At 36.8% G+C, this 27,842-nt stretch overlaps 1 protein-coding gene across 4 annotated transcripts in view; it reads left to right on the forward strand.

Annotated features, from left to right (window-relative positions):
• DOP1A (DOP1 leucine zipper like protein A) overlaps positions 1–27,842 on the forward strand; it is a 111,518-nt gene that overhangs the window by 62,985 nt on the left and 20,691 nt on the right. For 2 of the 4 annotated variants that reach the window (XM_049653945.1, XM_049653947.1), the window contains exons 12-23: positions 907–1,021; positions 1,701–1,934; positions 7,505–8,126; positions 8,995–9,269; positions 10,481–10,633; positions 12,739–12,839; positions 14,155–14,414; positions 16,175–18,164; positions 18,991–19,102; positions 19,208–19,390; positions 21,176–21,301; positions 27,310–27,492. In XM_049653945.1, the coding sequence (XP_049509902.1) occupies positions 907–1,021; positions 1,701–1,934; positions 7,505–8,126; positions 8,995–9,269; positions 10,481–10,633; positions 12,739–12,839; positions 14,155–14,414; positions 16,175–18,164; positions 18,991–19,102; positions 19,208–19,390; positions 21,176–21,301; positions 27,310–27,492 (4,354 nt within the window). The remainder of the gene's footprint in view (positions 1–906; positions 1,022–1,700; positions 1,935–7,504; positions 8,127–8,994; positions 9,270–10,480; positions 10,634–12,738; positions 12,840–14,154; positions 14,415–16,174; positions 18,165–18,990; positions 19,103–19,207; positions 19,391–21,175; positions 21,302–27,309; positions 27,493–27,842) is intronic. The other 2 variants (XM_049653946.1, XM_049653948.1) reach the window with 1 other exon arrangement.

Raw genomic sequence — 27,842 nt, forward strand, 5'->3', positions numbered from 1 at the left:
TAGATTACAATATGGTAGGGTGTTGAGGAATTACGAACGTGTTTTTGCTACATAGCCCTGACCTGAGTTTCCACCTTCATTCACACTCATCCACTCTTCTTTACCCATCTGTACTATTCCCTGAACACATATTGACTAAGCCTTTACTCATGCTGCTGAGCCTTCACTTGTGCTATTTCTTTGAAAATATTCTTCCCCCTAGCCCATCTGGGAGGTCCTATAGAGAGGTGACCCCACCTTTCTGAAGCCTTCCATGACTCCTTCAAATCTCTCATCAGAATCAGTTTATCCTACACTGTTACACTTATTTGTCTGTATGCTTATATTTCTTGCTGGTTAGGGACTCTGTCATATTCTTTGTCTTTAGAGTGTAGGGCAACGTATGATCGTATAGAACTAATATTTAAACTGAATGTTAGAGGAATGATCTTTACAACTTAGATCAGAAGAGGCTTCCTAGAGGAGGTAACATTTGATCTCAAACTTTGAAGGATACATGCATTCTGGATTTGGGAGACTGGGGTTGAGGGAGGATGGCACATCAGGAGTAAAAGTTGGTATAAAAAGAGACCCTGAGGTTATAAATCAAATCACAAATAATCCACTTTAACTAGGAGATATTATGTGTAGAGGGAGCAGTGGGAAATAAGTCCAAAAATGATCCACCCAGAACACTTGGAAGTGCAGGATGGGAGTTCCAGGGAGAGTGTAAGCCTAGGAATCTTGCTTTGGAAAATTTTCACTTAGAGGTACAGTAGTGTCCTGTGGGAAAGGAATGTTCACAGGAACATCACTGTGTGTATGCCCCAGTGTTGACTCTCATTAAAAAAGTAAGTGAGGTATGTATGATATGAATATTCATATCACCTAATAGTATACTTGATAAAGTGAATTTTGTCCTTTTAGGAGGACACTGCATGCCAGACTTCAGATTGGGCCTGGAGATAGTAGTGAGTCATCTGAGTTACAGCTGACCAATTTCTGCTTACTGGTGGATTTTTTGTTGGATATAGTTTCTTTGGTAAGACGACCTTGGTAAAAAAAAAAGTATTGAGGAATGTAATAACATAGTTCAAATATTTTCATGTTGGAGACTTCATCCTTAAATAAATTTCATCTTTAAAGTTAAATTGATTACTTTTCCTTTTGGCATAGCTTTTTTTTTTCCTTAAACTTTTCCAAATGTTTTTCCTCAGACATATATAATACATATATAAGCTTTATGTGATATGTGGAGTATACTTCATAATTGCTTGTAATTGTAGTCTTAAATGTTTAGTGTATAGTGGTCTAATACTGCATTTGTGCTCACTGAAGACTGTTGGAAACCTTTTCTCCTTTTCTCTCCTCAAATCTTTGCTTTCTCATTTTGAAGCCTACTAGAAGTATGAGGGTGTTGTGTCAGGTATGACATTCAGCCTATTTTGTCTTTAACTGATTGCATTCACATTTTTTATATTATTATTTTGGTAAATTAGATAAAACTGGGATTATTTTATAGTATATACCTTGAGGTACATAAATTGAGAATTTGGGAATAGAAATTTTGTAAATCAGTAATAAAATGACCATACCATATTAATTAAGTGCATGATACCTGTATAATATTACAGATGAGTAAAATTATTTGTGTTGTATAGATTAAAAATAAATAGGGTTATACATTATATAAATTTTTGTCATTTTGCTTTCATCTTCAGGAGACTTATATTGAAATCCAGACTGAACACTTGCCCCAGTTGCTCCTCAGGATGATTTCTGCCCTGACAAGCCATCTCCAGACATTACACTTGTCTGAACTCACAGATTCACTCAGGCTCTGCTCAAAGATCCTTAGCAAGGTGCAACCTCCACTCTTGTCTGCCAGCACTGGAGGTGTGTTGCAGTTTTCAAGTGGGCAGAACAACTCAGTCAAAGAATGGGAAGACAAAAAGGTAATGTTTGCTATTATTTTTGTTACTAGACCAATTACATTTCTTCAGAGCAGAATAGTTTATACATACTCATTTAAATATTAGCGAATGATGGGGCGCCAGGGTGGCTCAGTCTGTTAAGCGCCCAACGCTTGGTTTCGGCTCAGGTCATGATCACATCGTTCGTGACTTTGAGCCCTACATCGGACTCTGTGCTAACAACACGGAGCCTGCTTGGGATTCTCTCTCTCCCCCTCTCTCTGCCCCTCCTCTGCACTCTCTGTCTCTCAAAATAAATAAAATTAAAAAAAAAAAATTTTTTTAAATATTAGTGAATATTTTCTAGACCTAAATGTTGTGGCAGTAGACAGTCTTGTAGGCTTTTGGCAATTTTAACAGTCTTTATCAGCTCTCCACTGGAAATATAATGTAAGTAGCATATGTAATTTTTAATTTTCCAGTAGCCACATTAAAAAATAGAAACAGGTGAAAATATTTTAATTATATTTTATTTAGCCCAATATAGCTAATAACCATTTTAACCCTATAACCAACACAAAATTGATGTAATATTTAAAAGATGAGATATTTTACATTCTTTTTTGTACTAAGTCTTCAAAATTCCAGTGTGTAATTTATACTTAACAGCATTGAAAGTTAAAATTTTTATCAGAAATACTTGATGTATATTTTTTATAAAGTTTATATTTGAAAAATTAGATTTACATATCCAAATTGTCCTAAACATATTTAAAAGTTTTATCATAACTAAATTAGGTGTTACTTTCTGAATTTAAATTTAAATTAATTGAAAAAATTTAGTTCATCTGTTCAGATCAGCCATAATACAAGAGCTCAGTAGCCACATGTGACTAGTAGCTACCATACTGGACAGCAGGTTTATAATCTAAACTTTAGTGGTCCTTTTCATATATACACTAATTTGATGTGCTCTTCTTGAAATCCAGAATCTTTTTTACTCTCCTCAGTCTTCCAGATTTTTAATGCTTTATGATGTTGAATAAAATTACAGTAATTTTAGTGTCTGGCCAAGTAGCATACTTAAAATACCTGTGATACACTTATGGAAAAAAACACCTATATAATTCCATTGAATTTAGCCATTGTGGTACTATGTTAAAACAAGGATTTAAAATTTTTCTAGTATTTTGAGTTCATTACCTAAATCCTGGGTTTGTATTGTTGCCCTTACTTTTTTTTTCTAGTTGCTTTTTTTTCCCCCCCAGCCAGGCAAAACGTTTTATCATCAGGATAGTCTAATACAACCTTTCCCATCAAGTATTAATCCTAAAACGTTTTTGTTGGACTTTTTAAAAAAAATTTTTTAATGTTTATTTATTTTTGAGACAGAGAGAGACAGAGCACGAACGGGGGAGGGTCAGAGAGCGAGGGAGACACAGAATATGAAATAGGCTCCACAGAGCCCGACGTGGGGCTCGAACTCACAGACCGTGAGATCATGACCTGAGCCGAAGTCGGACGCTTAACCGACCAAGCCACCCAGGCGCCCCTGTTGGACTTTTTAAATATTTTGAGCTCCAGCACAGAGCCCGACATGGGGCTCGAACTCACAGACCGTAAGATCATGACCTGAGCCGAAGTCAGACGCTTAACCGACCAAGCCACCCAGGCGCCCCTGTTGGACTTCTTAAATATTTTGCTCTTCATATATGAAATGAATGTGACTGACCCATAATCAGTTTAAATATATCCCAGGATTATCAGGCATAAACTAAAACCAATCTCTTATTTTCCTTCCTATCTGCTGTTATTTATATGTGATATATATTGATTCTGTTGTAGGAAAATTCATTTTGTTCTAGTTTTCTTTAATATATACTTCTAGGATCTTCTTAGAAATTAAACTAAAATAGTTACTAATTGCTTTTTTGTTGTTGAGTGAAATTCATTCAAGTAAAGGAGGACCTTAGCATTCTCTTGATAGCATATTCAAATATGTGAATATTAACTATGTCGAAAACAAGTGGAGGCACTTATTGATGGTTACAGGTTAAGGTAAATAGGAATATCCATTCATATTAAATAAAGGACAAATAATATACTTTTATTTTTGTTTTTGTTTTGTTTTGAGAGAGAGAGAGGGCACAAGTGAGCAAGGGGCACAGAGCGGGAGAGAGAAGCAGAGCTCACCCAGGGCTCGTACTTTTTTTTTTTTTTTTTTTTTTTTTTTACGTAATGGTATGTTTTTTGACGTAATGGTATGTTAACCTGGGAGTATGCTTTTCCCTCTCTCTTTGGTTCTCTTCTATATTCTCGGGCCATATATGTTCTTTCCTATTTTTTACGGAAGCACAATGGTTATTATCTTCACTGAAGTGTCTAAAATTTATCATATTTGAAAGCTGAGGGTATTTTCTTTATTTCTTTTTATTTAAAGTGTAAGTGAAACAATAATTCATTAAAAATGAATCAATTTTTCTCTCCGTGCACTTAGTACATTTTTGTAAGATCAGTGTATTGGATCTCTATACCCCTGTGTCCAAAATATGTCATGTCTTTCTCTCTTCAGAAAGACATTTTACTATAAAATAATCTGAAACATAGTTATATGATATAGACCACGCAACTAAATATTATAAATGTATATAAGTTTAACTGAATTTGTAGCTTAAATTCTATTAATAAATGTCCGTTGTTTTACGATCCTTATATGAAAAAGATCAATACAGAAATAGCAATAAGCTAATGACAATTTTATCATTGAAGAAATAGGACTTCTTTTTAAAAATGTATTAGTACAAGGTTTTAGATGGTTGTTAACCTTAAAGGTTGACAGTTCAGTTCTGATACCTGCCTGTAAACTTTGTCATTATAATATGAAAAGTTCTCATAATAGTGATAGGCTATGATAAAAACATCATGAAGTTTAGAATCACCTAAGCTAAGCTTTTCTAATAACTTTTAACCTTATTTGCTGTATAACCTTGGGCAAGTTTTGTTTTTAACTTCCCTGAGCCCTCAGTGTTCTTAGCTTTGAAATAGAGAAAACAGCCTCTCTTTATCCAGCATGCACTCTGTATAGCCAGTGATCCAGTGATGAAGTAGGCACAGTCCCTGCCTTCCTGACCCGTTTTTGCTAGTTGGGAGACACATATTAAACAAATAATTGCACACTTAATTACAGTCATGATAAATAAATGAAGGAGAATATAGAGTGGTAGGAATGTGGAAAATGCAGTGATGTGACCTAGACTGTGGGCCTAAAAGGCTTTCTTGAGGAAGGGTTGTTTGAGTAAAGCCCTAGAGAAAGTGGGGTGGAATGAGGTAGAAAGGAGAGAGCACTTGGGAGAGGAAGAAACATTCCCCAAGGCTCTTGGGCAGAAAGGAACACTGCACACAGTGAGGGAGAGGTAAGTCTTCAGGTAGGCAGGGACCAGGTAATGCAGAGCCTTTTCACTCTAGCGGGGCTTTTATTCTTTATCTTAGGAGCAGTGGGAAGACACTGAAGGGTAGAAGCAAGCAACATAATAAGACTTCTATAAGAGATAAATTACTTTGCAGTATGGAGCATGGATCTCAGAAACAAAGTGGATGTGGGGAGACCTGCAGTAGTGCAGGTGAGAGGTGGTGGTAATGTGCTGACAAGATGCGGGAGTGAACACACAGGAATGGATAGATTAGCCAGACATTTAAGAGAAAAATTCAGGGTGCCTGGGTGGCTCAGTCGGTTAAGCAGTTAAGCATCCTACTCTTGATTTCGGCTCAGGTCATGGTCTCACAGTTCGTGAGATCAAGCCCCACATCAGGCTCCTCACTAGGCTTGGAGACTGCTTAAGATTCTTTCTCTGCCCCTCCCTGCTCACTTGTGTGCATGTGCACTCCCTTTCTCTCTCTCTCTCAAAATAAATTAAAAAAAAAAAATCAGACCTAGTAATAGTTTGGTAAGGGTAATAAGTGATCACAAACATTTTTTGAATGTTTATTTACAAACTGGCAGGTACTAGGGGCGCCTGGGTGGCTCAGTCGGTTGAGCGGCCGACTTCGGCTCGGGTCATGATCTCGCGGTCTGTGAGTTCGAGCCCAGCGTCAGGCTCTGTGCTGACAGCTCAGAGCCTGGAGCCTGTTTCAGATTCTGTGTCTCCCTCTCTCTGACCCTCCCCCGTTCATGCTCTGTCTCTCTCTGTCTCAAAAATAAGTAAACGTTAAAAAAAAAAAATCAAACTGGCAGGTACTAAACCACGTGCTTTAGATATACTGTTTTACTTAATTCTCATAGCAACTGTAAAATGTAGGAACTATTGTTATCTCCATTATACTTATCAGGAAACTGAGATTTTAGAGAGGTTAAATAACTTGCCAAGCTAGTAAGTGGCTGAACCTTAGCTGACTCATGGCCAGTACTATTAACCACTATTCTGAAGTGGATATAGGGGAAGTGCCAAGGAAAGATGGAGAAGATCCCAGGGATCACCCCTAGATTTCCATCTTCTGATTTGATGAATGGTGATGTCATTTACTGAAGCAAGGAACAGTGGGTGAGGCCCAGCTTTGTAGCAGCAGAACAATTAGTTTGTATCTTCTGTAATCTTCAATAATACCCCTTTTTAGTCACTAAAAAGTAATCTCATTCAAGTTCACATTATGCTCTGGCAAAGTCCCCAAGCAATTCATGATATGTACAACTTTTGTTTCCTTAAACTAAATCCAAAAATATGTTTGATGATTGTACTTATCCAGTCTTTGTAGGAAGGGGACGATTAATTCATTCCAGCTCTATTCCAGTACCTGGTCCATTTTTGTTTATATTATAACTTATGGTCTTCTCCCTTAGATTACAAACTATCTTTTTGTTCCTGGTACACAATACAGTGTCTGCCATGTAACATAGGTTCAGTAACTGTTAAAAGAATGTAAGATTAATGGTAACCATTTAAGTAGCATTTTACACATTTCACATAGAAATTTCACATTCATGATTATTGAACAGATGACCTATTAGAATTTATTTCTAGTTTTTAAAATGTCTCATTCCTTGCCTCATTTCGACATTAGGAAAGTGATTTCGTGAAGCAGATTGAATAAATTGTCAGTTGTTTGAAAATAAGGATATAGATGTTAGAGATTTGTGCTATATGCATATTTTGCCTTCAAAAACCAAATCTTTGCATACAGCAAATAATTCTTAATGAATGAGTTTATTTATTTTTAATGTTTTAATTTTATTTTTGAGAGAGAGAGCACCAGCTGGGGAGGGTTAGAGAGAGAGGGAGACAGAGGATCTGAAGCAGGCTCTGCACTGTCAGCACAGATGAGGGGCCCAAACTCATGAAACATGAGATAGTGACCTCAGCTGAAGTCAGATGCTTAACTGAGCCACCCTGGTGCCCCGAGTTTATTTTAATATATTCATTAGAACTATACCAGTATTCCCTATTATCATAGAAATATGAATCAGTTGTAGAAACTGCTCTAAGATTCAGCCGAACGTGTAGATTAAGTTTTGAACCATGTAATCTAAACTGACTTCTCTCAATGTGGCCATTTCTAATTTTTAATTTCTAATATATGCATTTAATCACTTAGCCTTTGCTCTTTTTAATCACTACCAGGTATCATCAGTGTCTCTTGAAAATCCTACTGAAGTATTTGAAGATGGAGAAAACCCACCAAGCAGTCGATCATCAGAGAGTGGATTTACTGAGTTTATACAGTATCAAGCAGACCGAAGTGATGATATCGACAGAGACCTGAGTGAGGGGCAGGGAACAGCTGCCATTCCCATCGGTAGCACATCCTCTGAGACCGAAACGGCCTCCACCGTAGGATCTGAAGAAACCATCATCCAGGCCCCTTCCATAGTCACCCAGGGCACAGCACCCCGAAGTGGGAAGACAGCCCAAAAAACTGCAATGCAGTGTTGCTTGGAGTATGTCCAGCAGTTTCTCACTAGACTTATCAACCTCTACATCATTCAGGGCAACTCTTTTTCTCAGGCTTTGGCTACAGAGCATTCAGGGGATCTCAGTAGAGAGCAAGAAGAGACTTCAAAATGGGATAGGGATTCCCATGGAGATGTAAAGGAGAGAAACATAAGTAAACAGAAAACTTCAAAAGAATACCTTTCTGCCTTCCTTTCTGCCTGCCAGCTCTTCCTGGAGTGCTCCAGTTTCCCAGTTTACATTGCTGAGGGGAACCATACTTCAGACCTACATTCTGAGAAGTCTGAGACTGGTAAGGTCATCTTGGTTTTATTTATATTTGAATCTTTTTTATAGCATGCTTTTTATTTACTTTTTTTTTTAAAGCACTCAGAATTAAAACTAAGATTTTTTTTAGCCAGTTAATTTTTTAAAGTGTTATTTTAATTTGTAGATTTTTTAAAATTATTTATTATTTTGAGAGAGCGCAAAAGTAGGGGAGGGACAGAGAGAGAGAGAGAATCCCAGGCAGGCTCTACATGATAGGTGCAGTGCCCAATGCAGGGCTTGAACTCAAGAACTCTGAGATCATGACCTAAGCTGAATTCAGATGCTTGACTGACTGTACCACCCCTAATTTTTTTAGGCACCCCTAGTATTTTTAATGAAATATTGTCTTTATGGGGAGATAATACATGTTGGCATATTGGAAAATTGTGTGATTTTGATGTCTTTCACAGTGTACTTACAAGTGAGTTGAAGGTAAGAAGGAAATTAACTTCTTTCTCTGGAGAAAAGTAACATATCATTTAGATCCATTGGTTTCCTTTATTAAGACTAATATCATAAGAGTTTACCATTATTTAAATTTTTATATATGCATACAGAGTGCAGTGAGTGAGTACTACATAATATCTGTTGGTTAATATACTGTTTTTTAGGACAGGGGAATACATTATATGATGTGGCATAAGAAAATTACATACTAAAAAAGTGTATGGGATTCTTGTTGCTGCTTTATTTTCTTAAAGCTCCAGTCTAGGTGAGAAACCTTGGTTTTACTAACAGATCAAGGCCTAAAGGTGTTGAGAAGAGGTGCTTTGTTTTGAAATGTACCTGGACGTTGGTGTATGTGTGAAAGGTTTAGTGTGATGAACTCCATCTTCCATCTTTTGTTTCAGACTGGGAGCACGTGCAGCCTCCGCTGTGGCTCCAGACCCTGATGAACGCTTGCAGCCAAGCAAGTGATTTCAGTGTGCAGAGTGTTGCTATTTCATTAGTCATGGACCTGGTGGGACTGACTCAGTCTGTGGCCATGGTCACTGGGGAGAACATCAACAGTGTGGAGCCTGCACAGCCCTTAAGTCCAAACCAGGGAAGAGTGGCGGTAGTTATTAGACCTCCCCTCACTCCAGGCAATCTGAGATACATTGCTGAGAAGACTGAATTTTTCAAGGTAAATTCTGAGGAATACATGCATGACTAAGGTGGTACTTGACTTAGATTGCTTACCAGAGATCTGAAAGATGATAATCAGGCTTCGTTGAATACCTGTTAATATTACAATGTCTAGAAAAAGATACCACACTTCATCTGTACTGCTTTGCCAATCTTGTCCCCAGTTTTGCTACAGGGAAAAAGGATGAGAGGAGATGAGGATGAGGTTAGGGAAGGCAAGTATTAAGCCTCCAAAGCCACAGAAGGAGTAATTTCAGCTAAAAAAGAGGTTAAGTCCATTTATACAATAAAACTTATTTCGACATGACGTGCTTATGACACTTTTGCTTTTCGTAGAGTATAACCTCAGCTCTCCAAAACTCCCAGGAAAAATTTTTCTGACTCTGTATTGTTTGATTATCATCTGTGGTATATGATGCCATTCAGAAAAAAAAAAAAAAAAAGTACAGTTTTTGATTTTTATCACAGCAGTATAGATGATACCCTCTACATAGAAAGAACATTAAGTATATTGGATTGTATTACATATTAGGCAGGTAGATGCTTTATACATAAAAAAAATTGTTTTAATTTTATCTCAGTTCAAGTCATTGTGCCCCACCAGATAGTCCTTGCTGCTAAAGTTGGTTTCTGTAACAACGGTACAACAGTAAACCCTGAAGATGGTTACGTTTTTATTAATGCTGTCATAGATTATCAAGTGCTTTGTTAACACGTGTAGCTCTAAAATACATACAACCTGTTTTATATAAGCTTCAGTAATTTGGATATTTGAACTGTAAATTATATTTTACTTTGTAACCTATAACCATAAATATTGTATTCAATGTGAGATTTGTATCCTCTTAAGGATAATGTATTCTAGCAGCACTTTACTAAATGTCACTAAAATAGTGAAGTGGGGTCTTCTCTGGGCCCTGCAGAAAGTTCTTCCATGTTTGATTTTTAAAATAAGTATCATTAGGGAGGGATCTTAAAAGAATAAAAATAATCATTAAAGGTCTATCTTAAGAGGTTCTAACGACCTCGATGACCAAAAAGTGAGCACATGGAAAGCTATACTTTTAAATCTCATCCTTGTAGCATAATGAACATTGAAGACCTTGAATGGCATTCAGAGGCTTGTTTGTACCTAACAGGAAATGCTTACTAAATAAGTTTTAATATGTGGTTTGGTAACACTGTCACTTTGACAATCTTTTTCTGTAGCATGTAGCTTTAACATTGTGGGATCAGCTGGGAGATAGGACACCTCAGCACCATCAGAAAAGTGTGGAACTGTTTTATCAACTACATAACTTGGTTCCTTCTTCTAGCATCTGTGAGGATGTTATAAGTCAGCAGTTAACCCATAAAGATAAGGTAAATTCTTTTTTCATCTTGACCCACCCCCACCTACCCGACTCCCATTATACCAAAAGGTAAATTAAAGAAACTGTAAGAAAATTATTGTAGCTAGTATCTGATTAGAGATTGTGTAAATTCATTCAGAGTGATCTTCATATGTTTAAAACAAATTTGTTCTGTCCTTTTTAATTTTATTTATTTAATTTAATTTAATTTTATCTTATCTTACTTCATTTTATTTTATTTTTTTGAGAGAGAGTGCACACACCCAAGCGGGGTGGGACAGAGGGAGAGAGAGAATCTTAAGCAGGCTCCATGCCCAGTATAGAGCCCAGTGTGGGGCTCAGTCCCACAACCCTGAGTCATTACCTGAGCAGAAATCACTAGTTACATGCTCATCCTACTGAGCCACACAGGCACTCCATTTTGTCCTTTAGAAGAAAGTTCTTTGCAAAAGCATCAGTAATATGAAAAATCTAGTAACCCAAAATCAAATACTAGGTTTATTTCTTGGTTCAGGACACCATTTGTAGGCAGTGATGATTAAAGTTGTTGCTGGTCCAAGTTCTTAGACCATTTAAAGAGGAAGCAGTAGCCTTGGTTATGGAACTATGCATATATTAACTGATGTATGTGAAATGATGTATGTGTGAAGTTACATTTATAAGCCATAGAATGCTAATATATGAGATTATATTATTTGTATTATAGTATCCAAAATAAGGATTTTGTATCCCAATGTACATGAAATGGTCAATAAGTCAGTGAGAGTAAAGGTGATAGAGTCATTGGTACACCTGACAAGCTGGAACTTTCAATCTGGTTGATCTCTTTGGGGCAGTTTAATGAAGTGTGTGATCGTCCCATGCCTTGTCTGTAACATAAATCAAAGATTTTATTGAACAGCTTTTAGAGGTGTATCACCCTAATTTTTAAGAACTCTAAATGCAAGTGAGTTTGAGTCATTCAGAAAGGCATAGGGTTAAGTAAATGAAGCTTTTGTCCAGGAAGGAAGTGGCAAATGAAGCAGAATATGAGAGGCATGAAAGTTTATTGCAAGAAAAATGTTAAAATTCTATTTCTGCTTCAACACATTTTCTCAAAAATTTTTAGGAATAAAATGTTTAATAAAGACTTGGCATTTAATTTGTTTACATTAAGTGTAAATCTAGGACAAATTATATACCTGTTTACTTGTGTAACATTTCTAAAGAAATACTAACTTCTGAATAAAGGTATTATACATCCATGAAAAAAAAATTAAGATACTGTTATTACTTTTTAATATGTTGATGTATAAACATGGGCTTCATAGGAAAAGCATGTATTAGACCCATAGAAAAAAAGGAAGTACCCCTCAAATTAATCACAAACAATTGAGACCGTTACAGTCCCTGATTTTGGAGGGCTTTTACTTGAAGAATTCCGCAGATGCTACAGGAACACTATGAAAAGCTTGATAACTTCACAGTTTCTACCTGATTTATATTCATTTATGTTCATTATCTAACACCAAGTGCTGGTCTTTCTAAATCATTTATTTTTCCATTATTCTGTCCATTGTTACCATAACACTTAACATTTTCCAAATAATCTCAAAATGATGTTTTTCTTATAGAAATAATTTTTTAGGTGTCTAAATTTTTGAATCTAATAAGCCAGCTTTATAAGTAGTGATCAATTCATTTGAGATAATATATAATTTCTGGGAGCAAAAATAAATTGTAGGGTATAATAAAATAAATTTTGACTACTAAGTATTTTTGTTAAAATAAGGGAAAAATGCTTCCAATACTGAAGATATTATAACATGAACTTTATTAGCTTTTTCCATCCCCTGTTACATAATAATCTAGAAAACTGGTTACCTAGTCTAAACTAAATAATAACAATTTCTGAGGTAGTGTGAGATGACTTTTTAGGTTTAATATTTCTAAGTTGTTTTTTGTTTTTTTTTTTACATTTCTACTTTCATAAAAATAGTTTTATTGTGTGGTGTAGTGAGTACTGTGAACATCGAACCTAATACTGTCTCTTAAATTGCTATTTTGATTTTGATAAAATCGCTTAATATCTTTAAGGGAGAAAAAAATAATTTAATCTCCCATATTCCTCCTCAGAAAATAAGGATGGAAGCACATGCAAAGTTTGCAGTTCTTTGGCATCTGACAAGGGATCTCCATATAAATAAGTCGTCATCTTTTGCACGTTCTTTTGACAGGTTGGTTACATTTGATACTCGGATTTTACAGTCAGGTATTTCAGTGTCTCTTTTCTTGAATCCTCTGCCTAATTTGGCAGGGGTGCAAGATAGCAATCTACAGATATTATAAAGAGAGCTTATAAATTATTTTTTAAAAAATCTAAGCTATATTAAAATGCATGGCTTTGAAGCACCCAGATCCCCTTTCTTTTACTGGATGACTATTCAACAAGACCCCTGCTATGTGCCAGGCAGCATTCTAGGTGTCAGGGATACAGCAATGGGTCTGTATTCACAGAGAAATTTCAACATAAACAGTAGATGATGTAACTGTTTCTCTAACAGTTATTTTCAGTCTTCTGCCTGAACTGGACATCATAAGTCTAAAGCTAAAATATACACCCCTTCCATGGATTCAGAGAACCTGCAGCTGCCTGAGAGTAGTTTTGCTACTTGTCTACACCACTCGAGATGACTCATCCCCCAAATATGAGGTTTGCCTTAACTTCCAAGGAGATGCTATGTATAGGTAGACTGAGATACTGGCCCAGGATAGCAGTCTCACCACCATAGAGGAGGCCACAGACGTGACTGCTTAAAGCCCAGCCCAGGATCAGATATGTGCTTTACTGGACATTATTCAGACATTACTTTTTCAACATCACCATTTTTAAGTGATCTGGTATTGAACTAGTACAATGAACTATGCCTTTGGCCTAGGTACTTCACAAATACCATCTCTCATTTGGTGACTGCCTTTTCTCATCATCCAAGTGAGGCACTGAAGGACCAGAGAAATAAGTGTCTTGCCCAAGACCACACATGATGTAGAGCTAGTAGCCCAGATTTGAATCTCGGGTTTTCAGATTCCAAGCCACACCTCCATAACTTTCGCAGAAGTTCTTTCTTTGAGTTAAGCACACAGGTTTGCCTCATAAAGAGATTGGGCACAGCAGAGCGTGGAAGTAGTGTTAACTTGCACAGAGTTCAGTATTTGGTGATATGAGCAGGAGTACATTGGTGAAACAAAACTAAGTTTTTTTTCTCCCTTGTTCATTAGTACTTATCTTATAAAAGTAATGTATGCTTGGGAAATTAAAACACAAGTATATAAGAAAAGGGAAAAGACGATTTTCTCCTTTTTCATATCTACTGAGACTGTAGGGATTAAGATTATTAAAATGATGTGGTCAAAAGTTTTTCTGAAGTATGACTACTTTTAAAAAGTTAATTAAAAATAAAACTTACAGTAATATTGGTTTAAGAAAAACTAGAGTGTGACAATTAAAGTAGATGTTTTGTTCTTTGTTTTAATTATTGGTGTTTATTGTAGGTCACTGTTCATCATGTTAGATAGCCTTAACAGTCTCGATGGTTCCACCAGCTCTGTGGGACAAGCCTGGCTGAACCAAGTGCTACAAAGACATGATATTGCAAGAGTTTTGGAACCATTGCTATTGCTCCTGCTTCATCCCAAAACCCAGAGGGTTTCAGTGCAGCGTGTACAAGCAGAACGCTATTGGAATAAGGCTCCCTATTATCCCGGAGAAGAGAGTGACAAGCATTTCATGCAAAATTTTGCCTGCAGCAATGGTGAATATCACATGGAAGTAGAACAGCTTTATTTAGAATTAAGTTATTAAAATGAAATGAGAAGTGAACACAATAGTGATTGGCAACAGTGAGGTTTTCTCCATGGACTTATTTTCTCCCGTCCATGTGTACTGGCAGTGCTCACGTGGGCCCATGCCAGAATGTACTTCATCAATGGTCATCTTAGAGGACTTGGATTTCTCTTATCAGTTGACTCTTTCAAGGAAGGAGTCAGCACAGCTTTCAGAGACAGTCTTCAATTTTGATGGAATACCTTTAGAGTTTAATGAGCAATTTTGGTTTTGCGAGGCTCTAGAGATACTTCACTGGGAATAAAAAAAAAAGCTTGTAATGCCCATTTGTATTTCATGAGTCATTTTCCTCATCTGTGAAATGGGAATAGTAGTGTACCCACCTTTCCAGGCTTCATTGTGAACATAACACATAGTCCTGTTTGTGACTGCAAACAAATGTCTACAAATGTTCAGTGCAGACTGGCCTATCATAAGTGTTAGTTAGGTGTTCACTATTATTACTTGGAAGTCTACATTTTACAAATTGTCGAGTGAGGACATCTACAATACAGTGATAATGGGTCCTTAGATTAACTTATTATACTTTAGGGACAAAAGATTCTCACAAAACTCATTCACATCTTGACTAATAATCCTGGGAGGTAATAAAAAGGTCATTTTACCGAGCAGGTAGAGATGCTTAGCGGGCCAGGGCTTTCTCAAAGTCCCATGGCTGCTGTGTGATGAAGCTGCAGCTACACCGTCATGCCCCCATTTCATCTTTAATGTGTTTCTACAGAGTATGGACAGAGCCCTCTATAGAGCCCGACTTTCCACTGCTTCCCCTGAGTCTTCTCAGAGCATGTCCTACCCTTCCTATTGCCTGAACTTCTTTCTGCTAGCCCTTTACCCGCTGCCATTCCTGCCTGTCTGCTGAATTCTCACCTTTCCTCCGAGATTGATCTCCTTACCTGTAGGGTCATGATGCTTTCCCTGAATTCTATAACATTTGCTTTGTAATACTCATATGGAACTAAGCCTTTTGCTCTTTCTTAAAACAATGCCATCAGCACTGTATGCTCTCCAAAAAGTACAGAAATGGATGAATATATTTGTGATCCCCTACCAAGTTCAAACTCTAGAGAGAGCAATGATGTCTTTTCCTTCTCTCACCCTCATTGTCTCTTGATTTAGGGCCCTACTTATAATTCATAAATGTTGAATATTGATAATGTTGATAATTTGTAAATATTGAATTTTATTGAAATCAAGCTTATATATGTGTGTGTGTGTATATATATACATATACGTATGTGTGTATATATATATACATATCAACTACTGAAGTATTTGAATTCTTAGAAATAAAATAATTAAGGGAAATATTACACAGGGAGGAAAAAACAAAATTTTGAACTGCAGTAAAAAAAAAAAAAAAAAAAAAAAGATACCTTATTTGGGAGTAAGGGCAAATTTTGATATTGTAGCTGTTTTTAATGTGTTGTTTTATTTAATTCAATTAAATAATACTCCTTCTATTGTTGAGTTGTCTTTACTAAATTCTAGTTAATAGTCATCTACATAATTTTCTAACTTAAAGGGTCTAAAATAGTAACAAAATGTAATTTTCGTAGGAAGGTATAAGGTGATGAAGCTAATGATTAAGAATCTTGAGTTCAGTCTACATTTCAATCATTTTAATGTATTTTATCTTTTTCCTTCTTTACTATTTTTCTCATATGCCAGTAAGCCAAGTACAACTCATTGCATCTAAAGGAAGTGGTGAAAAGCCACTCACTATGGACGAAATAGAGAACTTTAGTCTCACTGTTAATCCATTGAGTGACAGACTTTCCCTTCTAAGTACCAGCAGTGAGACAATTCCAATGGTTGTATCTGATTTTGATCTTCCAGACCAGCAGATAGAAGTACTTCAGAGTTCCGACTCTGGATGCTCACAGTCCTCTGCTGGGGACAACTTGAGTTACGAAGTAGATCCTGAAAATGTGAACGCCCAAGAAGATTCTCAAGTGCCAGGTGCAAGCTCCCCAGATGATGATGTTCAGCAGGTAGTGTTTGACCTGATATGTAAAGTCGTAAGTGGCCTCGAAGCAGAATCTGCATCATTGACTTCTCAGTTAGAAATGGAAGCTGTGCCCCCAGAGTACAGTGATGTAGGTCCAGGTGAGGAGGCTCTTAAAACTGACGAGCAGTCTGCTCCACAGGATCAGAGTGCTTTGCTGAGTAACGACAGTTCTCAGTTGCTGGCTGTGTCTGCAGAGGGAGGCCGTGAGTGTGTGGCAAATGGAATCTCCAGAAATAGTTCCTCACCTTGTATTTCAGGAACCACACAGATTCTCCAGGACTCTAATGCTGCTTCCATAGAAACTAAATCCAGGCAGAGGAGTCACAGCAGTATTCAGTTCAGCTTCAAAGAAAAATTATCAGAAAAAGTCTCCGAGAAAGAGACCATTGTTAAGGAGTCAGGTAAACAACCGGGAGCAAAACCTAAAGTAAAACTTGCCAGAAAAAAGGATGACGACAAGAAAAAAGCTTCAAATGAAAAACTCAAACAAACCAGTGTATTCTTCAGCGATGGTCTGGATTTAGAGAACTGGTACAGCTGTGGAGAAGGAGAGATTTCTGAAATTGAGAGTGATATGGGTTCTCCAGGATCACGGAAATCTCCCCATTTCAACATCCACCCACTCTATCAGCATGTGCTTCTGTATCTCCAGTTGTATGATTCATCAAGGACTCTGTATGCTTTTTCTGCCATCAAAGCCATCCTGAAAACTAACCCTATTACTTTTGTAAATGCCATTTCAACCACTAGTGTAAATAATGCATATACCCCTCAGTTGTCTCTGCTTCAGAATCTCTTGGCCAGACACCGGATTTCTGTTATGGGCAAAGACTTTTATAGTCACATTCCAGTAGACTCTAATCATAACTTCCGGAGTTCTATGTACATAGAAATTCTTATTTCCCTCTGCTTATATTACATGAGAAGCCATTACCCAACTCACGTCAAGGTCACTGCACAAGATTTAATAGGCAATCGAAACATGCAGATGATGAGCATAGAAATTTTGACACTTCTCTTTACTGAGCTGGCAAAAGTAATAGAAAGCTCAGCAAAGGGTTTCCCTAGTTTTATCTCTGACATGTTATCTAAGTGCAAAGTTCAGAAAGTGATTCTTCACTGTTTGCTGTCATCTATCTTTAGTGCACAGAAATGGCATAGTGAGAAAATGGCAGGTAAAAACATGGTTGCCGTGGAAGAAGGTTTCTCAGAAGACAGCCTTATCAATTTCTCAGAGGATGAATTTGACAATGGCAGCACACTCCAGTCACAGCTTCTTAAAGTGCTTCAGAGGCTCATTGTTCTAGAACACCGGGTAATGACTATCCCCGAAGAGAATGAAACGGGTTTCGATTTCGTTGTATCTGACCTGGAACACATCAATCCCCATCAGCCCATGACTTCTCTTCAGTATTTGCATGCTCAGCCAATTACATGTCAAGGCATGTTCCTCTGTGCAGTAATACGAGCTTTGCATCAACACTGTGCTTGTAAGATGCACCCACAGTGGATTGGTTTAATCACATCTACTCTGCCTTACATGGGAAAAGTTCTACAGAGAGTGGTTGTTTCTGTGACACTACAGCTTTGCAGAAATTTAGATAATCTAATTCAGCAGTACAAATACGAAACAGGATTATCTGATAGTAGGTAAGCATTGATTTTTAACTTTATCATGGACATTTTTCACATTAGGACTACTTAATCATCCAGAAAGTCCGTTATAATTTGAGTACATAAATTAATGGTATCAGTAGGTTACAAATAGTATATTATTTTCACGAAGAAGGAAACTCACCCTGAGGAAGAGTGTCAATAAAAGAATTAAGTATGGAAAGGAGGAGGAAGATTTAAAGAGGCCTTTTTTCTCCTAAGGGAAGAAACATTAATTTAGATGTTCTTGAACGAGCTGGCGAAACTAATACAAAGCCCAGCAAAGGGTTTCCCTAGTTTTAAATGATAAATTATCTAAGTAGAAATTAATTGCACACTAAGATTAATTTTAAATTAAAAATAATTGCTTTCCTGTCTGATTTTATTTCTTGTTTCTGATCTTCATGGTTTAGTGGTGAATTCCACCTGTATCCCCGTGTTCAATTAGTCTCAGAAATTAGTCAAATGTTTCATCGACTAGTATTTAATCTCCTATATAACCTTAGCTATTACAGGTAAAATATAAGAAAATTGCCTTTATCAGTTAATATTGATATGCCTGCTGTTACACAGTTGCTAGAGATTTACTAGCTATATTTGTTTACTTCGTATTGAATTTGTTTAGCCAAAGAACTCTAGTACAACTCACTCACTTCATAGATTGGGATGTAAAAGCTTCTAATTTATGCTCTTAGTCATTTATTTATGTAATTTTTATTGAGCACCTACTCTGTGCCTAGCACATGCTGGACATTTACCATTGATTAAAACATGAATTTGTCTTTCACAGAACTTGTGTTCAACTGAGTACATTTTATTTCAGGCCTCTGTGGATGGCATCAATCATTCCACCAGATATGATTCTTACTCTTTTAGAAGGGATCACAGCCATTATTCATTACTGTTTGTTGGATCCTACTACTCAGTATCACCAAGTAAGACTGCACAAATATTTGATTCCTTTTTCAAGACTGAGGTCTAGTAAGTAGCCACTTATAAACTTCAGTAAGTGATATGTATTTTTCCCCTGACTTTAATAGCTTTTGGTCAACGTAGACCAAAAACACTTGTTTGAAGCCCGCAGTGGAATCCTCTCCATCCTTCACATGATCATGTCCTCTGTGACTTTGCTCTGGAGCATCCTGCATCAGGCTGATTCCTCAGAAAAGATGGCTGTTGCTGCCTCTGCGTCTGTCACCACTATTAATCTTGGAGCCACAAAGGTTAGACAATTCACACTTCATCTGTGGAGCTCAAGAGAACATTCAAGGACTTTCCTAAAGATTGTATTCACCATCTCGTGAAAAGATAGTATGCAGCATGCTGCATAAATTAATTAATTCTCAAATAATTTTAACTATTTCATTGAGAAATATATCACAAATTTCACCCATTGTAAGTGTATACAGTACAATGATTTTTTTTCTTAGTACATGGACAGTTTTCTAGTACATTGTCACCACAATTTTTGAACAATGTCATCACCACAAAAAGATTCCAGGGCCCATTTGCAGTCACTCCCTATTTTCATCACCAACTCCAACCAACCATTAACCTGTTTTCTCTACATATAAGTTTGGTTTTTTTGGACATTTTTTATAAATGAAATCACATGTTATTTAGTCTTTTGTATCTGGCTTCTTTTATGTGACAAAATGTTTTTGAGGTTCGTTCATACATATTATAATTTTGTTCCCTTTATTGAGGATTTTTAAAGTTGACATTTTAATATGCAAAGTCCTCCTGGAAAACAGTTTAGCAACATGTACAGAGAACTTAAAAAATTTGGTAGTCTGACCTAGTAAGCTACTTTAGTAATCAGTTCTAAGGCAATCAAAATTAGGCAAAGATATATTATAGATAGATGGATAGATAGATATCTTTATATATCTTTATAGCCTTATTTAGTGGCACAAAGATCCTAAACAGTAAATAAGGAAAAGGTTAAATTAACTCTTTTAGTGTTATATTATGTAGCTACTAATAATTGCACTTTTTTTTTTTAAGTTTTTTTTTTTTTATATATTTACTTATTTTTTGAGAGAGAGCACAAGTCAGGGAGGGGCAGAGAGAGGAAACACAGAATCTGAAGCAGGCTCCAGGCCCTGAGCTTTCAGCACAGAGCCCGATGCGGGGCTCGAACTCAAGAGCTGTGAGATCATGACCTGAGCTGAAGTCGGACGCTCAACTGACTGAGCCACCCAGGGGCCCCTAATAATTGCAGTTTTGAAAAAATCTTAGTGGATGGAGAATGTATAAAACTACTGACACTATCATGTTACATAATTGAACAAATCTTATATTTATAATTACATGAAAAATTATATGCAGTATAATGTAGTATAGTAGTAATAGTAATATATTAATGTAGTAATAGTGATTATCTCAGGATGATGTGATTAATGGTTGAGTTTAAAATTTTTTTTTCTCATACTCAGGCATTTTCCAAATTTTCTACTTTATATTTAGAGGAAAATTATATTTCAAGGCATATTATTCAATTATTCAATTGAATAATAATATGTCGAATTTGACAACTTTTGTCAAGTTACCTGTTCTTACTCCTTGACCTGACTCCCTAGATCTGGGAATAATGGGAGCACAACTGAAATTGAGGGAAGGAGAAGAGTGGAAACTTTTCCACCATTAGAAAGTTTTATCTAAGTACTTAGGTTTAGATTAAACTTTGTTTTTCTTTTGTATAACTTTACTTTAAAAAAAAAAAACCCTTTTCTTTTTTAAAGAAATCGACATCAAATGTAATTGAACTTCATATATAGTGTTTTCCTATTATTTCTAGAGACTGTTGCATTTGGCTGATTGGCAGTTGTCATTATATAGTGTCAAATATAGAAATTTTCTTTTCCAATTAAAATGACCATGATTGCATCTCTTAACACTATTAAAATTTCCTCTACTGTTATTTAGGTAGCAAAACATGAAAGTATTATATATTATTTTAAAAAAAACAACTAAAATCCACTTGTCATTTGTTTAAATTGTTTTAGAACTTGAGACAACAGATCCTTGAATTATTGGGCCCCATTTCAATGAATCATGGTGTTCATTTTATGGCTGCTATTGCATTTGTGTGGAATGAAAGAAGACAAAACAAAACGACCACCAGGACCAAGGTATGTGTTCAGCCATTTGATATTTTTATTTTCGTTTGATAAGCATTTGGTGAGTACATGCCAATTTTCAAGTCTCCATTAATGGCAGTGGGGCTGGGGTGGGATGAGGAGTGGAAACAATAGTTTTTCTATAGGTTTAGATAATGATGTATTGCCTAAATGCCTTGAGTATAAAAATAATCATTTTATGTAAAAAAAAGAAATTAGTATGATATTAACTATATTTTAGAGGGAAAAGTTAACATAGTACAGTGTATTTTTTAAATGTTTATCATTTAGGAATGATATGGAGAGTTTTCATCTTGACTAGTTTTTCATTAAGACATGATAGCTTAAGGAGTTTGTTTCTAAATGTAATTAGTATATTGGTTTAACTGGATATTGTATATGTGAAATTGTTGCTTTGTGAGTTTGAAAGCTCAAAAGTGTTCTTTGTTGGAAATACATAGTGGCTCATTAGAATATTAGGCTATTAAATAATTAACATTCACATAAGATATATGATTTGTCTAGTTTAAGGTTTCTGATCTGTTATTTTTGTGCTGATTTCACATTACATATATGTTGAAGTTTCAAAAGGAATAAAAGTAAATGAACATTGCTACTTAGGACACTTTTTTGCATGTGAGGATCCAGTAGCAGATACTACATTAGACAGAACAGAAATCCTGGACTATTGAAAATCAGCCAAGGACCTGTGGTTTAACAAGGCATATCAAACACATGCATTTTTCTCTGCTCTTCTTTCAAAAATGAGAGTAAAAGAATTTAGAAAGACATAAACCCACAATGACAGAACTTGAGGGAGTTGACCACAGAAAAATAAGAAGTATCAACAAAATTTTCCAAGATGAAAAACAACAGATCTGTGTGGTAACAGATTTAGTAGAGAAAATTGATAGTCTACATTGCTGTAAAAAAGGAACCACTTGCCCCTGTAAAACTACAGATGGTCTCTGGAAGTAGAAATCTTACGCACTTTTTTTTTTTAATGTTTTTATTTATTTTGGGGAGACAGATCATGAGCAGAGTAGGGGCAGAGAGAGAGAGGGACACACAGAATCAGGAGCATGCTCTGACAGCACAGAGCCTGACACGGGGCTCGAACTCTTGAAACTGTGAGATCATGACCTGAGCTGAAGTCAGACACTTAACTGACTGAGCTACCCAGGTGCCTCAGAAATGTCACGTACTTCTGAAGACAAAGTGTTGGGATGGGGTGAAATCTGGAGGATTAATGAAAACTTATATAAGGAACAACTAGACCACTTCTAGATCCCTTTTCCCCAACCCAAGCCACCACCCACTCTCTTACCCTACCCAAGCAAGAGACTGGAGCCAAGTTTGCTGTGTGAAGACTTTGGTCAAGAAAGGCTCTGAACCTGAGAGCACAAGATTCACAGGGATAGACATTAGACTTCATGATGAAAACAGGGGCATTTGCAACAAGTTTACATACTGAAAAATGGGCATCAGCCTCACCCCAGTGAGGTGGCAGGAAGCAGTACTGCCCTTAGGTAGGAATTTTGAGGATTCACCTCTAGGAAAATGACCTGACCAAGAAAAAAAGACCTATAGTTGCTGAAGTTTTTGAGTCTACTAACAAAACACCAGGCTCAGGCTGCACATTAATTTTGTATCCTGCGACTTTGCTGAATTCATGTATCAGTTCTAGCAGACTTTTGGTGGAGTCTGTCGGGTTTTCTATGTATAATACCATGTCATCTGCAAAAAGTGAAAGCTTGACTCCGTCTTTGCCAATTTTGATGCCTTTGATTTCCTTTTATTGTCTGATCGAAATCAGTTGCATTCTTATACACTAATAGTGAAGCAAAAGAAAGACAAAGAAACTGATCCCATTCACAATTGCACCAAGAATCATAAAATACCTAGGAATAAACCTAACCAAAGATGTAAAAGATCTGTATGCTGAAAGCTATAGAAAGCTTATGAAGGAAATTGAAGAAGATACTAAGAAATGGAAAAACATTCCATGCTCATGGATTGGAAGAATAAATATTGTTAAAATGTCAACACTACCCAAAGCAATGTACACATTCAACACAATCCCAATCAAAATTGCACCAGCATTCTTCTCGAAGCTAGAACAAACAATCCTAAAATTTGTATGGAACCGCAAAAGACCCCAAATAGCCAAAGCAATTTTGAAGAAGAAGACCAAAGCAGGAGGCATCACAATCCCAGACTTTAGCCTCTACTACAAAGCTGTAATCATCAAGACAGTGTGGTATTGGCACAAAAACAGACACATAGACCAATGGAATAGAATAGACACTCCAGAATTGGATCCACAAAAGTATGGCAAACTAATCTTTGACAAAGCAGGAAAGAATATCCAATGGAAAAAAGACAGTCTCTTTAACAAATGGTTCTGGGAGAACTGGACAGCAACATGCAGAAGAATGAAACTAGACCACTTTCTTACACCATTCACAAAAATAAACTCAAAATGTATGAAGGACCCGAATGTGAGACGGGAAACCATCAAAACCCTAGAGGAGAAAGCAGGAAAAAACCTCTGTGACCTCAGCCACAGCAATTTCTTATTTGACACATCCCCAAAGGCAAGGGAATTAAAAGCAAAAATGAACTATTGGGACCTCATGAAGATAAAAAGCTTCTGCACTGCAAAGGAAACCATCAACAAAACTAAAAGGCAACCAATGGAATGGGAAAAGATATTTGCAATTGACATATCAGACAAAGGGCTAATATCCAAAATCTATAAAGAACTCACCAAACTCCACACCCGAAAAACAAATAATCCAGTGAAGAAATGAATAGACACTTCTCTAAAGAAGACATCCAGATGGCTAACAGACACATGAAAAGATGCTCAATGTCACTCCTCATCAGGGAAATATAAATCAAAACCACACTGAGATATCACCTTATGCCAGTCAGAGTGGTTAAAATGAACAAATCAGGAGACTATAGATGCTGGAGAGGATGTGGAGAAACGGGAACCCTCTTGCACTGTTGGTGGGAATGCAAACTGGTGCAGCCACTCTGGAAAACTGTGGAGGTTCCTCCAAAAATTAAAAATAGATCTACCCTATGACCCAGCAATAGCACTGCTAAGAATTTACCCCAGGGATACAGGAGTGCTCATGCATAGGGGCACTTGTACCCCAATGTTAATAGCAGCACTTTCAATAATAGCCAAATTATGGGAAGAGCCTAAATGTCCATCAACTGATCAATGGATAAAGAAGTTGTGGTTTATATATACAATGGAATACTACTTGGCAATGAGAAAAAATGAATTCTGGCCATGTGTAGCAATGTGGATGGAACTGGAGAGTGTTATGCTAAGTGAAATAAGTCATACAGAGAAAGACAGATACCATATGTTTTCACTCTTATGTGGATCGTGAGAAACTTAACAGAAGACTATGGGGGAAGGGGAGGGCAAAAAAAAGAGAGGGATGGAGCGAAACCATAAGAGACTCTTAAAAACTGAGAATAAACTGAGGGTTGATGGGGGGGGTGGGTGATGGGTATTGAGGAGGGCACATTTTGGGATGACTGCTGGGTGTTGTATGGAAACCAATTTGACAATAAATTTTATATTAAAAAATAAAAATGAATAACAAAGCAAAAAACAAAAACACTAGGCTGTAGTCACCACACAGGGAAGCCTCCCTACCCATCAGTCTTGCACATAAATGCTTGAATTCCCATCACTTTTTAATTCCTTTTTCAAAGGCAATAATAGTGTAGTTGTTAACAGCACAGACTTTGAAACCAGATCCATGCAGTTCAAATCCTTACTTTAATCCCTAACTATATGACCCTGGAGAAGAAGTATACTACTTCATGAGGTTGTGAGAATTGGAAGAATATATTTATGTGGCACTTAGAGCAATGCCTGGCACTTAATAAGCACTCGGTAAATATTAGCTTTATTACTATTCCTCACATTTAAATATGAATAAAGAGCCAAGGATTACTAGTCACATAAAGAAAGTCTCTAATATGATAGACAATGAGAAAAACAACTAGATAAAGTCAAAAGAAACAATGCAAGTTACAGAATAACATTCAAGTAATAACAACAGTGCCTTTCTAAGAGGGGAAGCTATGTTACATCCATGAAATAAGATTATAAGAAAGAGATTTGCAAAAATTAAAATTGTTCATGAATATAAAACTTTTTTAAAAATTTTTTAATGTTGGGGCTCCTGGGTGGCTCAGTTGGTTGAGCGTCCCACTTCGACTCAGGTCAAGATCTCACAGCTCGTGAGTTTGAGCCCTGCGTCGGGCTCTTGTGCTGACAGCTCGGAGCCTGGGTCCTGCTTCGGATTCTGTCTCCCTCTCTTTCCACCCCTAACCTACTCGCATTCTGTCTCTGTCTCTCTCTTTTGAGAAAGAGACAGAGTGTGAGCTCTGTCAGCACAGAGCCCGATGTGAGGCTCAAAACCCACAAGCTGTGAGATCATGACCTGAGCCAAAGTCAGACGCTTAACTGACTGAGCCACCCAGGCGCCCCATCATGAATATAAAACAAAGCAGATAAATACTAGAAATAAAATATAAATTTAGAGATAGGGAAGTAGGGTAAAGGAGATCACAAAATTAGGAGAATGATACTGGAGGCTCAATATCTTTTTGCAGAAACAAAGAACAAAAAAATGACGGGGAAAAATTTAACGAAATAGTACAAGGAAATTTTCCAGAAATGAAAGAAATGAGTTTGCACAGACATTGTGAAAAAAAGAGATTTACTCAAAGATCAGCATGTAATGCCAGAACATTGGAGATAAAAGATCTGAAAATCTTCTTCGGAGAAAATACTGTTCCTATTCAGTGGAAAAATGATAAAACTTGTTAAGAGCAGCACTGGAAATTATGGGAAAATCAGTTTCAAGTTATAACGCTAAACCCAAACTGTCACTCAAAGCGTTTTGAACCATGCAATATCTATTTTTTTAAAAAAGTCATTACCATCAGTTCCCCCTCTCTCAGCACCTGGAAGATCCTCTCCATTAGAGGAGGAATAAACCAAGAAATAGGGGGATCCAAGCAATAGGGGTTCTGACACAGAAGGCTGACGGTCACAGAAAAGTTATCAAGATGTTAACTATGCAAACCTACAGAGTACCAACCCAGAAAGAGAGCAGAAAGACCTCAAGTAGATATCTCAAGGGAAAAAAAAAAAGGGGGGGGGGGCTACCTGGGTGGCTCGGTCAGTTAAGTGTCCGACTCTTGATTTCAGCTCAGCTCGTGATCTCACGGTTACTGAAGTCAAGCCCTACATGAGGCTCTGTGCTGACAGCACGGACGTTGCTTGGGATTCTTTCTCTCCCTTTCTCTCTGCCTCTCCCTGGTTTGTGCGGGTGCACGCTTTCTATCTCTCCCTCTTGAAATAAACTTTAAAAAAAAAGGAAAAGGAAAAGGAAGAGGTAGAAGATTAATAATTACCTAATGTATTTTAATATGTAATGAGAGATTTACAGTTGTTGGAGCATTTGAGGATGAATTTGTGATCAAGATGGAGAAAACCAAACAAAAATAGAGCAGTTTATTAGCTCTAGGAAAAACAAAAAGTGAAAGAAATGTAAGGGCAGTATAATACATAGTACAACCATAAATAGTCATATGAATATTGGATATTTATTTAAATAAAATTACAACATAACTATGTTGGGAGGATAGGGAGAAAAATGTAAGGGAGCTAAGTTTTTGTCTTCTGAGGTAGGAAGTCAGTAGGAAATCGGAAAAAAAAAAAAAAAAGACACAAAACAGTTAAAAATAGCCGTGTGTATTACTCAAAAAGAAAAGAGCTAAGAGTTGAGCATGGTTGATCTAGGGTGTGAAATATAGGATAGGACATAGCTTACTGTCCTATTTGATTTTTTGAAATGATGTATACATTGTATTGATAAAAAGTACATATATTTTACCTAATCAAGAGACCTGTAAAGTCCTTTATATTAAAAAGAGGCCATGAAATATTCTCTTAATTCTGTGATTTCTCTTAAAAGGCCTGTGTGCCCACGTACGTGCATAACCGCAGTGATGTGTTTATCCAGGTCATCCCTGCAGCCAGTGAAGAGCAGCTCTTACTAGTAGAACTGGTTCGCTCCATCAGTGTCATGAGAGCAGAAACCGTTATGCAGACCGTGAAAGAAGTTTTAAAGCAGCCCCCAGCCATAGCCAAGGACAAGGTAAGAAGAGCTTTTCTGAGCTGTTTACAATTCTATTTCAGAAATAATGCTGGAGATAAGATATTTTTTTGTTCAGTGACGTCCTTTTAATGCTTACAGATTGCAGAGAGGAATGCATGTTGCCCTCACACTCCTGTAATAGAAACATGTATCAACTTCTGCAGTGACTGCTATTGTGATCATTCCTGTAGCTGGTGAAGAGCCCTTAATGGCTTAGATCTCTTATATGAACCTTCTAAGGCAGTTACAGAGTTTATGACCAAAATCTTAGGGGGTGGGGGGGAGGTTCTGGTCATTTAAAGGGAGAACATGTAAACCAGTGCTCAAGGTCTGCTTACCTCAACTGTTGC

Source organism: Panthera uncia (genome assembly GCF_023721935.1).
Source record: "Panthera uncia isolate 11264 chromosome B2 unlocalized genomic scaffold, Puncia_PCG_1.0 HiC_scaffold_24, whole genome shotgun sequence".
Lineage (NCBI taxonomy): Eukaryota > Metazoa > Chordata > Mammalia > Carnivora > Felidae > Panthera > Panthera uncia.